General features: G+C 47.7%; 4 protein-coding genes across 4 annotated transcripts; 2 read left to right on the forward strand and 2 right to left on the reverse strand.

Annotated features, from left to right (window-relative positions):
• Positions 1-2,202: 2,202 nt before the first annotated feature.
• Positions 2,203-3,396, forward strand: FPOAC1_010193 (uncharacterized protein; the record flags this gene model as incomplete). The annotated part of the gene is made up of 1 exon (XM_044854588.1): positions 2,203-3,396. The coding sequence occupies one exon, from the start codon at positions 2,203-2,205 to the stop codon at positions 3,394-3,396; it is 1,194 nt and encodes a 397-aa protein (XP_044701901.1).
• Positions 3,397-6,201: 2,805 nt separating this feature from the next.
• FPOAC1_010194 (uncharacterized protein) lies at positions 6,202-6,525 on the reverse strand (the record flags this gene model as incomplete). The annotated part of the gene is made up of 1 exon (XM_044854589.1): positions 6,202-6,525. One exon carries the CDS (start codon positions 6,523-6,525, stop codon positions 6,202-6,204), a length of 324 nt encoding a protein of 107 aa, XP_044701902.1.
• Positions 6,526-12,041: 5,516 nt separating this feature from the next.
• FPOAC1_010195 (uncharacterized protein) lies at positions 12,042-12,387 on the reverse strand (the record flags this gene model as incomplete). The annotated part of the gene is made up of 2 exons (XM_044854590.1): positions 12,042-12,078; positions 12,134-12,387. 2 exons carry the CDS (start codon positions 12,385-12,387, stop codon positions 12,042-12,044), a joined length of 291 nt encoding a protein of 96 aa, XP_044701903.1.
• Positions 12,388-13,204: 817 nt separating this feature from the next.
• FPOAC1_010196 (uncharacterized protein) lies at positions 13,205-15,037 on the forward strand (the record flags this gene model as incomplete). The annotated part of the gene is made up of 1 exon (XM_044854591.1): positions 13,205-15,037. One exon carries the CDS (start codon positions 13,205-13,207, stop codon positions 15,035-15,037), a length of 1,833 nt encoding a protein of 610 aa, XP_044701904.1.
• Between the last annotated feature and the right edge of the window lie 2,304 nt (positions 15,038-17,341).

The following is a 17,341-nucleotide window of genomic DNA, read 5'->3' on the forward strand; positions in this document are numbered from 1 at the left end:
TTATCGCCATCTCATGCACCCCGGATTTTGACCGCAGCGACGCGATAATCTTCCATTCAATAAGCTGAACGAATGTCACATTAGTTGTCCGATTTGACCGGAAATACACCATCCGAATTGCCCATCTTGAAGCCCACAAAGCTCCCAACCCGACGCACCGTCACCCGTCAGCCAAAGCATGGTTTGGGTAGTACCAACACGAGACCGAAAGTGGCTATTCGTCTTGACCAACCTGCAACGGTGCGGTTCATCGGTTGCATGTAGGAAGGGAGCTTCAGGGGACGTGTACGCTCTTGGTGTGACACAGCATGAGTGTATATATGCACAGCAACCCCCAACCTCCCTTCCGTTCATTTGCCTCGCATTATTGACACTTTTGACCGGTTCAGTTTCACTACTTCTGTAATAAAACAGGTTGTTTGTGCTGACGCTGAGCTCTGATGGGCATGTCACATGTTCAATGTCGTGATCTGCTGCCCGACACTGTCGCTTCCGAGAAGGATCTGGAAGAGGAGGCCGAGCAAACTCCGTTATTAATAATGAGGGAATTGAGAGGGACGATATAATACAAGTAACATGATCTTGCCACTGCGCTGTACCTCTCTGCATGATGGGGGATGAGGGATGGGAGGGCAGAAGAACCGGTTATACATGACTGACTGATTGGAAATGCACAGTAACGTTACGATGTCGCACGGAAGATTCAGATTTACGGATGAACGGCAACGGATCTCTTGGAAGTCTTCCAACCTCAAAGGTGATGGCATACGGAGCGGTTTCTTGGTGGCGGGACTCCAGTGACACTCGCTCATATCTTGATCGGGGTTACCGTCGGGCGCAAAATGCCATTATTTACGGGTTCTAAAAGGTAATAAGATGTTTGTTGAGAAGTATTTGAGTAGTGTTACCTCATGGATCATTTGTAAAAGTAGGCGACGTATCTAGTACATCGAAGCATGGCCATTACCCAGTCGCCCACGGGGAAAGGTCTGAAGCAGCACGACACATCTCTTACTGTATCCTGCGTTCTAATGCATGGCGAAAGTGCGACAGATGTCATTCAACTGTCTGTTGTTGATGCAGTGCTCGTATAGGCTTCATGAACTCGTAAATGCGCACTGAAGTACGTCGGTTGAAGCCTTGCAGGCAACACATACTGTAAATAGAGACCAGAGACCCCGTTGACTAGTTCTTCTGTCAATGTCTGAAGTGTATATAGATTGGTGAAATTAAATTGTCTGTCGTTGGTGCAGTGATTGTGTAGGCAGGGTCAACTCGTAAATGCGTACTGGAGAGTACTTCGTTTGAAGTCTTGTAGGCAATACATACACTGGATAGAGACCTGGGTCAACACTGGAGTATACTTTTGCCAATTACTGGAATGGATAACAATTGGTAGATGAGTTATTTGATGTGTTGCTGGACTTTACAATTGACAAGTCGTTCAATTGTTCTGGTCTTGGCCAAACACCATCACTGAACACGGTAACCGCACCATCAATTCGGCGGGCGACAAATGAATCTGTCACATTTCTTCAATTAAAACTAGCCTTTGCATTCCATTTTCTCAAAGATATGCGACATCGGTCGTGAATCAGGGCCCAGATGGACGTGATCGGGGTAGTTTGCGAAAGCAGCATATTGGTACTCTGCAGGGTAGGCCGTAGGGTAGGCGGCTTAGACTTGAGGGAGCCCGGTTTCTGGCGACTCATCAATTATCTCGACTCACAAACGCCTACTAGATGCTCGTTCACTATAGTAAGAGATGTAGCAGACGTCCAATCGCGTATGCTATGTCTGTAATTGACCTGGAGCGCTCTGCCAGCGACGTTGGCTGGACGCGATTGAGATGAGGGGACCCGATTTCTGGCGACTCATCGTCTTCTCGACTGACAAACGTCTACTAGATGCTAGACTACTATATTTAGAGATGGAGTAGGTATCTAAATACGCATGCTATGTCTGTAATTGAGCTGAGGCGCTGCCATTGCGTGTATAAAACTCTTTCACACGAGCGCGATGACTGTACTGGAGTGGGGTTCGAACACAAGACTTTCAGCGCTGAATGGGTGTCGGAAGATACTTGTGCCGGTCGGAACGTCTTTTTTTTTTTTGCACCGTTTCCCCCCCCCTTGACGGCCTCAATTGACGACAGCGCTTTGCTCTACAGTTGAACTTATGCTTAGTTTATAAGACGTCGCGATGACCAAGTTCAAGCGTCATGCGCAATCGCAGCCAAAGCATGGGCCGCCGCCAGCCAGCGGTGCATCCAAGGCACCGGTTGCACCACCAGTTCGCCGCCCCGGATGGACTGGACCAAGCTATATACGGAAAGTCGTCAAAAAGACGCCTGCAGCGGTCAAACAGGATAGCTCGATAGAACAGATCCAGATTCTATCTGTGAAGCATCAACAACTCATTCTTGACACAATCAGAACAGCATTTCCCGCTGTTGATGAGTTCAGTGCATTGACTCCAGTGTTACGTTCCGTCAGGGAAGCCCTCGAGCAACAGGACTACGGCAAGGCTTTCGGGACTGAGGAGTTCTTGGAGGCATATACCATTCGTTGGAGTCCCAGTAGAGCTTTGACAACTGCCAATGTGTTGGCTTGGATGTGCAGTGCGATGAGTGAGACTGCATGGGTTCAAGAGTTCCTTCACAACGACAGAGAGAAGCCATCCAAGATCTTGTGCATTGGGCGAGGAGGATCTGACTTGTTAGCATGTGCGACATTGCTCAAGCACTCTCATCAAAGCAAAGTCGACCAAGTTCCCTACGAGGGCAGTGCTATGGTTGATCTCAGCCTCATCGATAGACACGACTGGTCAGGTGTTGTCACAAAACTACAACACACTCTCACACACGCTCCCCCTCTTTCTAAATATGCAACCGCCAAGGCACACGCTGCCAATGTCCCTGCCATCCCATCTCAACTCTTGAACCTAGCAGTCAACCAGCTCGACATCCTTGAAGGTGAAGGTACAGATCTACCTGTGATGATTGGGCCCAACCCGGCACTTATCACTCTCTTCTTTACGCTACACGAACTCTACTCAGTCTCAATATCCAAGACGACGGCTTTCTTATTGAGATTGACGTCTGCCGCGCCTAAAGGAAGCCTGTTGCTTGTTGTAGATAGCCCTGAAGCTGATGTTGCACTACCTGATAGTAGCAACAAGGGACAGGAGAAGAGATACCCTGTTGAGTGGCTACTTTACCAAGCTTTGCTACCAGCCAAGGGCAGGGATTCAGAGAAGGAGGAGGAGCATCAGCCAGCGTGGACGAAACTTGTTCAAGGTGGCCATGAGAAGGAGTACAAGTTACCTACAGAACTGAGATATCCAGGAAGTTTAGAGAACACTAGACTCCAGGTACATCTACTGGAGCGCCTATGATAGCCAAGCGTATCTCATAACCGTTATCATGAAATAAACTGTCTAAACATGCTCGAGTTCTTCCATGTTTCTGCCCCTTAGCCGCGTTGACATGTAGTCGCTTTGTACTTCGTAGTCCAAGACATTGTTATAGAGATACCAAGAATAGGGTAGATAAGAAGAGAATGCACCACCTCGCTGGAAAGCAGAGTAAATATTAATGGACAGCGATTAAAATGGTATAATAACGACACACGCCACATATCTACAGATTAAATACTGGCTCAGCCTTTATTGCTCGGCTTGAACAAGCCGTTGTGTATCTTCCCAATTGTAGATAACTTGCCGTTGAGCTTACATATTGCTTCAGATCGAATGAGTTGCCACGCATCCTTCCACTGCTGCCGCCAATGATGGAAGCGGCGGGGAGAACTGAGTTACTTGTGACAAGATAGACCGAGCTCGCTCCGCCTGTAGCGACGCAGGAAGGCCCAGCAATACCGTAGCTTTAAGCCGCTCTCCTCCTCAAGTTTCACCAGGACGTACTTCTGCTCTGGTATGTAATCTGGGAAGTGAGTACTGAATGGCGCCTACAGAGCCAACTCACGCCGGTCCTCCACGAGGCACAAGCGGTACTGCAAATACAGAGATGACCTTTCACAAGCCGAGCTATGCCATCTCTCGTCCTCTGGCTTCTTGAAGTATGCAAGATCGAGATATCTCGATACTTATTAGCAATATCTGTTTTTGAAAGACGACCAGTTCTAAACCTCTTTAGAGTTGTTTCAAGAGCGCTCCAAGTTTTGTTACGCTACAGACAGAAGGCTGTGTCAACTCAGCGTTGACGGTTGAACAGAGTAGTGTCCTCCATGGTGGTATTTTACTGGACCTTCACTCATGAGCCCATACAACACCTGATGCTGACTTTTAGACAAGGCGAAGCCTCAGCCTAGATACAGATCTATCCACTTTAGCTCTTCCTTCTCGGCCTATTGACAGGTCTCTTGTACAGAATTTCTTCAGTCTTGATAAGGAAGAATTTAGTAACCACCCTCCGCGTACAGGACTGAAGTCGTTCAGCCTCTGGTGATCCTCCAGGGACTCTGCCGAAAGTATCCTCAAGTGGAGGGCAACCCATTCTATTACCTAATTAATGTAGTCTTGCATCTCCCATTCTTCTTCCGTCCTGCTTTGCTTTGCCAGCCACCAACGTTGTCTAAAACATGATCTTCCCTAGTTCACTAGTTCAGTACACAAATCCACATACACGTGTTATACTGGACCGGGGTGGTGCTAGCAAGATAGATTAGATCGGGAGATTGGACAGGTTAACTGAAAAGAGCTGAGTATGTCGGTCAGTTGCTCGATGGTTGGCGAGTGTCTGTTATATCGTGTATGTTAAACAAGAAATGGGAGCTAGCTTCCAAGCAGGCCACACAGAGCTTTTGTGGATGTAAGAGTAAGATTGCTGTATGAAACGTAGTTCATTATGGCTATTAGCTACAGCAAGGGACGAAGCCAGTGTAAAACCCCGATGCCGACTCTATCGTCTTCAGCAAGGTAAAGCTTTGGTCTAGGTATAGGTCTTTCTTCTTTGCTTCTTCCTTCTCGGACTCTTGCTTAGTTTCTTGTAGAGGACTTCTTTAATCTCTGCAGCGGAGAAGTGGATATCTACCCTCCTCGGAGATCTACTTGAACGGTAGGTAACCTGATCCATTGCCCATGGCTCTGGAACGGTCTCGGCAGTATCTCTTCTATACAGCCTAGATCAACTGCTTACTAGGTCCTTTTCTAAGCTACAGGCTGAAGTAAGTAGAACCTCCAGTCTGTATAGACTGACCTGTAACCAGAGAGACATGGTCTACTACGATTAACTCAATACATTTCAACTACATGACAAGGGCCGTCTCCACTTCGGTTGGAATATAGCGAGTTCCTGAAGATGACATACAACTTAGAAAGCATACGTTGAGGAAGGCATTTGCCAGAATGTCTAAGCCTCCCTAGTGGATAGCAGAAAGAATGACCTCTTTAGTCTTAGGCTACAAAAATAAATACTCTAAGAATCACAGTCTAAGGAGCATAAAGTGACCTATTAATTTCGCCCCTTATGCTTCTAGCGGCCAATTGTTCTGATACCCTGAGACCTCCCTCTCATGTGTAGTTATCTTTTACACGCTCACTGTGTTCACAGGTTATTCTGCCAAGACTTCTATTATAGACGCGATACCAAGAGGCTCTAGCTGTCACTGAGACGAGGACTACGATTCTCAAGCCTTTAGAGACGAGGGATGATGATAAAGCTCGTTAGACTGCAGTAATAATAAGCTGTAATACTATGGGCGGGGAAAACAATGATGATCGAGGGTGTTGGACTGCACTGAGGGACGAGGTATTGCTTACACGAAGGTATCATATAATAGTATCTATCTCAAGTCAGAGAGTAGTGATATCGATGATGCTTAGGTCGTAATACTGGCAGAAAATGCAGAATATACAGAAACATCCACATCTTCTCGATCAAAACATCAAATTAGACGTCCTTCTCCACTTTCACTCTCACGGACTGGCAGCAGTAAAGACAATCCTCGACATTGTACAAAATCGTTGCCAAATCTCCTAGTGTCACCTTCCCAGACGTGTAAGGAGGACACTCTTACATGCCTTTAATCATAAGCCTAATTGTTCGTGCTTCAAGATAAAGATGGTGGTTAGAAAGGCAAGCGCTGAAAGTCTGAGCCAGTCTACTAAACATAGTTAGATTTCTTAAAGGAGTTTTACAGTGGTGTCGTTGCACTCCCCCAGGCTTCGTCGTACTGGGTTAGTTTACAGTGGCTCAAGGACTTTCGATTCGTACTCCAGATCGCGCTTATTAATGTCGGGAACCAGTTCACTGCGCAGTATTTTATAACACAGATAATATATAACATCAAGACCGAGTCTGGCTTTCTTAATCTTATTGCTACTAAAGATTGCATAGATAATAGACTCATAGAGATCCCTAATGAGAGTCTCCTGCTGCTCTAGTATACAGTTATCTCTCATAGACCCTAGATAGCGCATGGCCTTCTCGAAAAGGGCTTTAGGATATTGGTCGGTAACATACGTACAGTAGCTAGAGTCGGAGCGGATGGTGATCAGGACACCCATTGCTGGCTAGTTCTGGCGGACAGACTTATGCAGGTCTTGCAGCATCTTGGTACGCTTGACAGGGCTAGAAGGTGGTGCAGAGGTAGAAGACTGAGTACCAAAGAGATCACCAAGAGGCTTTCGCTTATGACTTGGACTAGAAGGGAACTCCATGGTGATTGCAGAAGCTCACTTGATGAAGAAGGAAGAGAGAGCAAGAAGGGAGAAGACAGGTTATTTATGCTTAAAATCTTGTTCTAGGAGATTATGAGTCACTGCCTTGATGACTTTGTGTTCAAGGTTATGATTCACTGTCAAGTTTAGTGTTTACGTGGAAGTAACTCTGGATTAGGTTCTGCCTACATGACTCTAAACTATAACGAAACTTGCATGGTCACCCTTATGTCTTGACACGTAGAATGCAATGTAAAGCCAAGTGCGGCTCGTCCAGCTGCGACAGTGTATTAGGAGGTCTCTCAGATAGTTTTTGCATATTTAGGGACCTTCTGCTCCATGGTCTCTGATCCATGCTGTCACTGTAAGTTGTTGACAATGAAGGGTTTCTGCCCCTCTGGAAGGTATAAGTTTAATTCCCTCTACGAAGATCGAAAAATGTAAAAATAAGCCCAGGATGACGGAGTCGGCATTAGGGTCTTGTTAATACTTCCTAAGCCTTGTGGCTTTGGGCTGCGACAACTGTTGAAAACAAAGATTCCCTGAACTCCAACTCTCAGCCAGCCAATCTGTATGATCACCCCCTCAGTAACGTTACTTCTTACACTCATCTGAAAGCCCAGTGCGCTAATAATCTATCTAGTATATACAAGTCACACTTGCCTACTTCATTCCATTATTCTCGACCGTCGACCCTAACTCGCTACTCCAATCCAATCCATCATTCACTTCCACGTCCAACTACGATTTGCCAACACCTGCTCAAGCCGCTCGCAATGACACACAACGGACAATCCAAGCCAACTGCTCAAGCTGGACGTGAGATGCCAGTTGACCCAAAGAACACTCCCGCAGAGAGCAGCGACCTTATCATTGACCAGGCCAATTTCAAGGGCTCCAAGGATTGAGAGAAGAAATTCCTTGACTACAACAGGAAGACCGAAGGCTGGTGTCAACTGAACATCATAGTCGGCTCGGATCCCTCGTCACACATTCGTTGGAATCCCCTCGCAATTACCACCTCGTGATGAGAACTTCTAGAACTCTTGTTGAGTCAGACAACCCTGACGACCCCAACCGGAGATATGAGAGACTTCCCATCAGTCATAACCCTGCCACTGTCCAGCCCCCGCCTTCTGCGTCATTACAGGTGAAGATGGGCCGATTCTTCTACCTTATACATGACTCCATCCCCAGACCATCGTGGGCCATTGAATGGCATGATGACGTTAACATCGACATGGATGCCACTCTCCATCTGATGACGGACATCGGCGAGATTCGTATACACGCCATTTACAATCCCAATCAGCCTGGACAGACCCTTGACGCTCCTGCAATGCTCGCAAAGACAATGGCGTCGGGATTCGACATCGTCATGGGCGACTTCAACCTTCACCACCCGTCATGGTCAGGCCCACTCTATCGAGGAGACCCCAACAAAGTCTGATTGCCAGCCAGGCTGCTCGAGGAGGGCATGGCCAATGCCGACATGGTCCTTGTTACAACCCCTGGCCCAGAAACATTCGTGAGGGGCCGAGGCAGCAACAGGGCCAGCTCAACTATTGATCTCGGGTTTGTCAGTAGGTCATTGCTGAACTTTGTCGAGTCTTGTGAAGTTTATGAGCAAAACCCATGGCCAGAAAGCGACCATCGTCCGAGCCGGATGATCTTGGAACTCGAATCTCCCCAAGAAACTCAGCTCCGTTACCTGTGGGACAAGGTGGATAAGAAGCGCTTCATGGCCAAGTTTCTTGAGCATCTGCCGTCTCTGTCAGATCTCAGGAGGTTGGTGGTGAATGCGGAGGGTTGCAACACTGCTATGGAATCGTTCATCAGGAGTCTGCAGATCGCTACTGACGAAACCGTTCCTACCGATGAGATGTGCCCACCGCCCAAGACGCCTATGGATCATAGAACCCGACAGTTCCTTGACGGTGATGGCACTCCATCCTCTGGCCAGGCACAACTTCCTGTCAACAGTCGGACCAGGAAACGGCGTCTCGAGCGGGCCACAAAGCCCAACTCTCGCCGTGATTATCTTCACAGCCTGGGAGAGTCCCGTGACGGTACATGGAAGGCGGCCAGACTGGGTAGGCGATGGATCCGGCCACGCATTGCCCAGATTGTTCCCACCCTCATTGATGCTTCCGGTAGGGAATACAAGACCAACGACGAGAAGGTTGAGCATTTCTTCGACGAGTTATGGAAGGGGAGGAACAAGCCCGAAATCAAGAACATGACTACTGTTCCCTTCCCCACCATCGACCCAGAACGCGAAGCATTGGCGATGGATTTATCGGTTTTCGACGAGGAGATCAAACGCCTCATCAATCAATCTCATCGCAAGAAGGCACCCGGCCTCGATACAGTCCCTTTCGAGGCGTTGAAGATTGTACGAGACGTAGCCTCCCTTCACCTGGCCATTATATTTGAGGCCTGCATCAGTCTCTGCTATTTCCCTGACTGCTGCAAATCTGCCCTTATGCTCCTCATTCAGAAGATGGGTCAGCTGTGTTATAACACAGCCAAGAGCCACCGCCCAATTGCACTTCTAGCTGCCGTTGGTAAGCTGTTGGAGAAGTTCTTAGCCAACTGCCTCAAGAAGGTTGTCCTGGAGCACTCTCTTCTTCCTGCGTCCCAGTATGGCGTCCCGGGGAGGTCGACCACAGAGTGCATCAAGACCTTGTTGCACACCATCCACCGCAACTGGTCCAGGAAGCAGTCCAGAATCGGGGTAGGGCAGCTGCAAAAGGTCACCAAGATGGGCCTAGATATCGCAGGTGCTTTCGACCGAGTTAACCGCGCGCTGGTTCTCCAGGCACTTGCAGATAAGGGCATACCCGAGGCGTTCATCCGGATGATGCAATCATTCCTTTCCGGGCGCGATATCAGCCTTAAACTCCCTGATTTCACCTCCAATCCCACTCGCATCAACATTGGCATTCCGCAAGGGTCTCCACTCTCACCACTTCTATTCCTGTTCTTTGTAGCTCCTTTGCTCGAGAGGCTGGAGGCGCATTCCATTGATTGTGTCAAGATCATTCCCTTCTCCTTCGTCGATGACACATATGTTGTCGTCGTGTCTCGCTCCTATCGTGACAACTGTCTAGCATTGGAGAAGGCTCATCACATCATCGCGCAATGGGCGCAGGAGACGGGGACGGAATTTTCTCCGAAGAAGTACAGCATCACGCACTTCAAGAACCCTCGTGACAAGTCGCCTGATTGTCAACTCCTGCCCGACATTCCTGGAGTTGCGGGTAACCTTGCGGTCTTCCAAGATCAAAAGGTCAAGATGCTTGGTGTCATTCTCGATCCTAAGCTAGGGTTCAAGTCACACGTTGACGAGATTGACAGGAAGGTCAAGATCAGTTTGAGATGTCTGAGAGTCATCGCCAGACGAAAGGTCGGCATAACAGTGCACCAAGCGAGGGCATACTACATGGGTTGTATCCTGCCCATAATCGCCTACGCATGTCCAGCTTGGTTTCTGTTTAGCCCAAAGCAGACGCTTCCACAATCTCTGAAGGAACAGGTGGACCGACTTGAGTCAATTCAGTACGAGGCACTCAAGGTCGTGACAGCCTTTTTCGGCCGAACGGCAAAACAGGTCGTTATGAAGGAGCTATACATACCCAGCCTTCGTGTCTACCTGTACGGAAGAGCACAGGCTGGGCGAGCCATGTTCATGGAGATTCAGGAGACGAAGCCCTATGTCCGCCCACTACGCAATGAGCCATCATCTCAACGGCAGTACAACACCATGTCATCGGATATTTTGGACAAGGAGGCACGCACATTGGCAGTACGAGCTGCTGAGGCCCTCCTGTCAAAGAAGGGGGGCGATGAGAACGAATTTCTCAAGGCATGGCGGGTGCGGGATAAGCGCAAGCAAGCTATCAACGCCCTGGCAAGCGAAGATGCCGAGAGGAGCAGCGCCGAGGAATGGAACAAGTATCGATGTGAGCGAGCGGACAGGCATCCATCCCGGCACCGTCCTGCATGTTTGAAGGAGGATTGGGGTTCTGAGAACCTCGATCTCTATAAGGGTCTTCGGCGGGGTGAGAGCACACTGCTGCTCGAACTGCGAACCGAGAAGATCGCTTTGAATGGGCCATTGTACGACATGAGGATTCCACATCTGGTCGCGCCTAGCTCTGAAGCTGGTCATCAGGGCGTTGCACAGTTTAGTCTGTCACCAGCTTGCACATGCGGATATAGGAACCAGACCGTCTATCACATGTTCTTTCATTGCCCAGAACTCGATGTCGCAAGACAGAAGTTGGTCGGTCGCATTGGCACATTGGATTGGAATACCCTTCTTACGGTTCATGCGAAGCTCGCCACCCAATGGGCTATGGTTTACTTCCCACTCGGCTCCCAGTACGATCGCATTCGCGAGGACTCGCCGTTCTATGACCGACACGCCATTGCTTAGGCATTTGGAACACCCACTGCAGGAGGACATTTCCTATAATGTTTAATCCTATTCCCCTTCTTCTGTATCTATTCTTTTGTATTATTTCTCTTTTGAGACGTCTGGATGCAGTCCTCCTTGCATAGTACCTTTTTTTACGCGCCCCTTACCACCTTTTGGATCTATAAGGGGCCGCCCCAGTTGATAACATCACGAATCTCTCACGGTAAGTCCCAACAATCTGTCTCAACATCATCGGCCTGTGCTGACTACCACAGAAGACGGGAGCAGAATTTGAAGGTCAATTGACTAGATTATTCGTACCGAGGTGAGTTTCTTATGAAGGTGTCGAAATTGGTTCTGCTCATCACTGATTCAGACAGCCTTTGGCTTCGGGCTTCATCGTCTGACTTTTTCCAAGTAAGTCCTTGTTTTCCACTCTTCCTGTCTCGTCTACACTTCATGGTCGAACCTTCAATCATTTACTGACCATGCTCAGCAGGTTTGACCCCCCGTTTGTACAGCCCCTCCGTCTTTTACCATTACCCACTCCCGAGCTTGCCACTGACCCAGCTGCCTATTGCAGTCGCGCGCTCGTGGTCTCAAGCCACGACCAGCATGGTCTGTACAATGCTCTTTCGTGGGGTAGTCATTTTCTGTTTTTCTCAACATTTTACTGACTTTGATAGCTAGCTATGCCTTCAAGGCTTTGATCACCGTCATCACATGCTTTTCCAACTGGTCGAACCAGTCGTCGTACGCGATCGGGTGAGTACTTTTCATAACTCTATTATTATTATCATCCAGAAAGCTAACTTCACAAACCAGCACGTCAAGTGCCTCTAGGAACGCATTCTGCGCCTTAGACAGCTTGGCCTCTGACCTTCCTGCGAGCTTCTCTTCAAGTCCCTGCAGCCACTCTAGTCTCGTCTTCTTCTCTTCGCTAGACGCGACTATGATGTCCAGCTCGCAGGTGAAGGCTATTAGCCGTAAGTTATCATCCTGGTTTCCAAGATATGTAAACTAATTACCTACTGTATAGTGACCTTTGTGAGATTGTCCCTCTTCTTCGTCGTACGAAGGTCGATAGCTTCCGTACGCAATTGCTCTGCATTCTCGCAATGCTTGACAGCTTCCTCGATAGCATTAGAATGTATCTTATTCGGATAGCTGTTCTTGCCGATCTTGACGCGTATGTTGCTATATACTGTTACTTCGCTAGCAAATCCTGACTGACCTAGCAGTAGCCGGCATTGTGTTGTACGAGACCTACGAAAGTGGTTAGCCATCTGCAACAAGGTATGTATGTTTCGCAATTGTTCGCTTTTGTAAGCATTCACTGACATGTTCAAGGGGCCGGGATTGACTGACTGTGAGTGCTTTTGCCTTTTTTCTTTGCTTACACTAACTCCCCTTCGGAGTAGTTTGTCTTGGTAGGTAGGTCCGTGATGAGTATGCATGCGACTTGACTTGTACTGTACCTGCTTTTGCTAACCTGTGTGAACAGATGTCTTTGACGGGTTGGTATGCCAGTGATTGCTCCTTGAGTAGATCGTTATGCTAACTTGTAATGTTGTTGACAGTTGATTGAGGTTGCAAGAGGAAGAAGTTGCTGCTGTCTGTTCAGCGCGACCGAAGCTTCCTTTATAAGTCAGTAAGTATACTCGCTCATGTAAAACATCCTGCTAATAATCTTAGTAGCCCACATCATGCCGTATGAGTCACGCCTTGGTTGGGAAACCTAGTCTTGAGAGAACCTTAGATATGAAGAATTGTTAATAAGTTAGTCTGCGCGGACAGATTAACCTTTGTTGAAAACCTTGAGGAAATTGAGAAGGCCTGGGCGAAAGCTTAAGAGATCATAAAAAACAAATAAAATGGCTCCGTGGCCTAAAAAAACAATTCCTCCCTTTTCTCTTTTGCATGCATGTGTGATTTGTTGCCATTTTGAGTTTGTTGAACTGTCGCATTCTGGCTCTGCCCGATGACTCACGCGGTATGCTACAAGTATAAAACTTCCACTGCCCGCACCAAACCCCAACTTTGACCATCCTCCCCACCTCCCTTACCAACACACCATCTCTCTTCCAGCAATCGCCCTGGACCATGGCCACAAAACTCCGCATCACGGATCTCCCCCTGGAGTTAAGACAACAAATCTTTCGTGAATACTTCAAAGTCGAAGGCGGTTATGTCTACGATGGCCAGGCCGACAAGCTCAGAAACGCCGACGATACCCCAATCGACCTGTCCCTCTCCTACACGTGCCGCTCGATCGCCAATGACTGTAACGGACTCCCTCTCGCCGTCAATACGATCCATTTCTCAACCCTCTACCGCGAGGACTGGCGCAGTCTAGCTGGATGCTTCAATCTTGTCGCTACATATTATTATGTTTTGCAACAAGACATTGTGCTACATCTTGCCCATCTCATCACCCCAGAGATGCACGCTCAATTGGAGAACAAGTTTCCCGGATTCCGTTCCAAACTTGAAGCCGAGCGAGCCTTTCACTCTCGCGCCTGGGCTACAGACAACGGCGTTCGATCTGATCAAGATTTAGACAACACGGACACCTCAAATCACACGCGACCTGCAGCATGCCAATTTATTCGGAAATTCTATAACACGAACATCGGCGATTATGACGGTGACGATCCGACTTACTTCCGTGGCTATGCTTGGATCCATGAAGATGTTCCATACAACTCCAGGACCCTTCGAACAGACATATGCGAGATTGCCTACAAGCGATGGGACACGTACTCTGGAGAAGTCCGCCAGTGTCTAACTCATTGTCTGAGACTCATTGCAGACGAGAATCCGGAGGAATTTGGCAACCAGGTGTACACAAGTTTGCCACATTGGGTCGGCAAATATCCCGCAAAAGAGTTCTTCGACCTCCGCTTCGATTGCTGGGCGATTCCCTCACAATCTCAACTTCGAAACGCTATGGGCCGTCTTGAGATCCCTGATATTATTTGGGACCTTCCCAACACGTGGGACCACCACTGGATATACAAAAACGTCGAAGATTTTCGCAAAAACGTACCACCGGACCAATGCCTCAACCACAACGAACCTCTTCCGCTCGAATTTAACTTTCGCGGGCGCGAAAAAAGTATCTTCTCTGCTGCTGCCGCCGCTATACGGTTCCTCGGTCTACTTTCCGATACTCAACGAAACCGAATCTGTTCTCTAATTCTCCATGAAGATGCCCCATGTGTGAACATAATGTCCCTTCATGGCAATGGGCTACTTCCTTTCATAAGGGAGAACCCTTCACTTCGGATAGAGCGTCGCGTCAGTGTTATCGACACCACAGATGTCACACACGAACGCGGTATGATGTCCCAAATCACAGGCGCCTGGGCAGAAGGGAACGATTGGAGCTACATTCCCACCGAAACAATGATTCCACACGTTTCCCAGTGGGTTCTTGACGCTATTGCCATTGAAAAAGAAGACATTCCTGCTGGGTCATTAACCTTGCTATTGGAGTCGCACCCCTATGCAGATGCCTGCACAGAGGCTTTTCAGCATATGATCCACAATCGCATTGCCTGCGGCAAGGCGTTTCGTAAGTGTATGGAAGAGAACTTTTTTGAGGGCCTTACAGACAGGGAAATGAAAGCATTGGGTTACAAGGTCTCTTTGGAAGATGGATTCGAGGAAGCCATCATGCATTTGGTGAACCAGACATCTGATGTAATTCGCTGCGACTTTAACCCGGGAGTTCCTGAAAACTACCAGACATTGGTCAATAAAGTCAGAGATTGGGGTTTGGGATTTTCGGAGTCATTGGGATATCGGCTACAAGACCTTACCGAAATCGAGATACAAGGGGAATGTTACAAGCAGTCAGTCCTCAAAGCGTATGAGTTCGAGACGCAAGAGGAATATCTCCGATCCCGGGCGCGCGACAGTCAGCAAGGTTGATTCAAACGGTAGGAGGTGCGTATTGGCAGGGAGGAGTTGGGATCTATGCTCATTATTGAGAATCTGGATAACCTGGGTAACAACTGCTTGTATTTCGCTCTTGGTGTTTGAATGGTTCAAATGTTCCAGATTGGAGATTACCACAATTTATTGCCATTATAATACGTCCGCCAGTCTTTGCTTCACCACGGACTTTTGTGTACCCTAGAACAACACGCGACGGTGCTTGCCATCGTTTGTCCTTGGCAGGCAATATCCGTCGGGCGAAAAATGAAGATTGAAATGGGAAGTTGCAAGCTTAATTACTTGATTGCGATAGTTATTTTTTAATTTCATCGGTTTGTTGTTCTGGAATTGAGGATCGTGGTGGATGAATCGAGAAATTCTGTCTTGTCGTGTAGCGGGGAGAACCGAAGGTGAGACGTGAGTCTTGTTCACCTTGGGGCTTTTGGTACTACGAATATGGTAGATGAGAGACATCAATGACAAGGTTTATTAAAAGTCAATTTGATGTTAATATCTAGGTAAATATTAGTAGCGACATGGTGTTCTTCTTTGCGAAAGCTCAATTGATGGTGAGGTGTTCAAGATGGTCTTGGGGCTTGTGTTATAGGGCAGTTTATAGTGGACTGAAGACAACAGTGACAAGTCCACCAAATGACCTCCAACTTTTGATAGGCAAGAGTGTCGCATAGATATATAGAGATTGGGGGCGATGCGATAATAAAAATCCAATTGATAAAAGGCCATCGACATGGTCTTGTGCAACTTGGCTTCTGTCGCTGATTGAGTACATGGTAGATAGAAGTCATCAGTGGACAGGTCCACTAGACAAGATACCTGTATCCACTGATGTCGGTCATTTAGAGCGATGCGATGCGACACCCTTGATGGCGGCCCATCAAGACGGACTTGTTTACCTCGGACTTTTGTAGTTGAGCATCTGGCAGAGCACATAGTAGACGAGCCAATACCGGACAATTGAGTCCATTATGCAAGGAACTCAATTAATGCAAATGATCACACATTAATAGCGACGTAATACTCTGGCCTAAAAGCTCAACTAATGACGGCTCGATGAAACGGCCTTGTACACCCTCTGGCGACTGCCATTGAACGCGTGGTAAACATAATATAAGAGGCGAATCACTGTAGTGCAAGAGGGACTTGTTTGATGCTGATACCTGGATATTGGCAGCGACATAATACTCATGTCTGTCCAAACCCATTAATGACGGGCCATTAAGACGGTGTTGTTTTGAGGCTCTTGGTGTTGAGAATATGGCAGATGGAAGACAACAGTGGACAGGTTCACCAGATGAGAGGCTCAGTTGTTATCAGTGCGTCAAGCTCAACTGAATGAGGGTCACAAGGCGGTCTTATTACCTCTTGACGACTGCCGTTGAGTACATAATAAATGAGAGCTAGCATTGAACATGTCTATTAGACATGGGACTCAGTTGCTGCTGATACCTTGGCATGTAGACATTTAAAGTGATGTGTGCTTTTGTTGAGTTTAATTGATGGAGGGTCATAAGGGCCCTGTTCACCTTGGCCTCTGTCGTTGATTGAGCACATGGCTAATAAGAGACAATATTATGAAAATCTATTTTACAATCGACTTAATTAATGCAGATTCCTAAGCATCTATACCAACATCATACTTGTGTCTGTCAAGCTTAATTGGTGGCGGGTTGCTGAGACGGTGTTACTCACTTTAGGGTATCTGTTGTTGGACGTATGGTAGATGGCAGCTAGCGCTGAATATGCCTGTTAGACAAGGGATTCAGTTAATGTCGGTATCTAGGTACTCATTTGGAGCAGCGCGACACTCTTTTGTGTAAGCCTGATTGATGTTGTATTAAGAGGGTGTTGTTCACCTTGGGGCTTCTTTTACAGCGCTCATGGTAGACGGGCAGGAAGCAAGAGTGGACAAGCCTGTTAGACAGGGCACTCAATCAATGCAGACATTAGTAGCGATGTAGTGTTTTCTCTGCAAAACTTCAATTGGCGTCGGGTCACCAACACGGTCCTGTTCCTTGTGACCTCTGTCGTTGAACATATAGAAGTCAAGACTGGACATGTCTATCGGACAGAGGGTCCAATTGATGCTGTGTTATTTTCTCTGTTTAATTAATGGCAGGTCGTTAAGATAGTCCTGTTTAGCTGAGGGCTTTGTTATAGAGCTTACAGTGGATAGAATGCGACAGTAGATAGAATGCGACAGTAGATAGAATGCGACAGTGGATAGAATGCGACAGTGGATAGAATGCGACAGTGGATAGAATGCGACAGTGGATAAAC

Source organism: Fusarium poae, chromosome 4 (assembly GCF_019609905.1).
Source record: "Fusarium poae strain DAOMC 252244 chromosome 4, whole genome shotgun sequence".
Lineage (NCBI taxonomy): Eukaryota > Fungi > Ascomycota > Sordariomycetes > Hypocreales > Nectriaceae > Fusarium > Fusarium poae.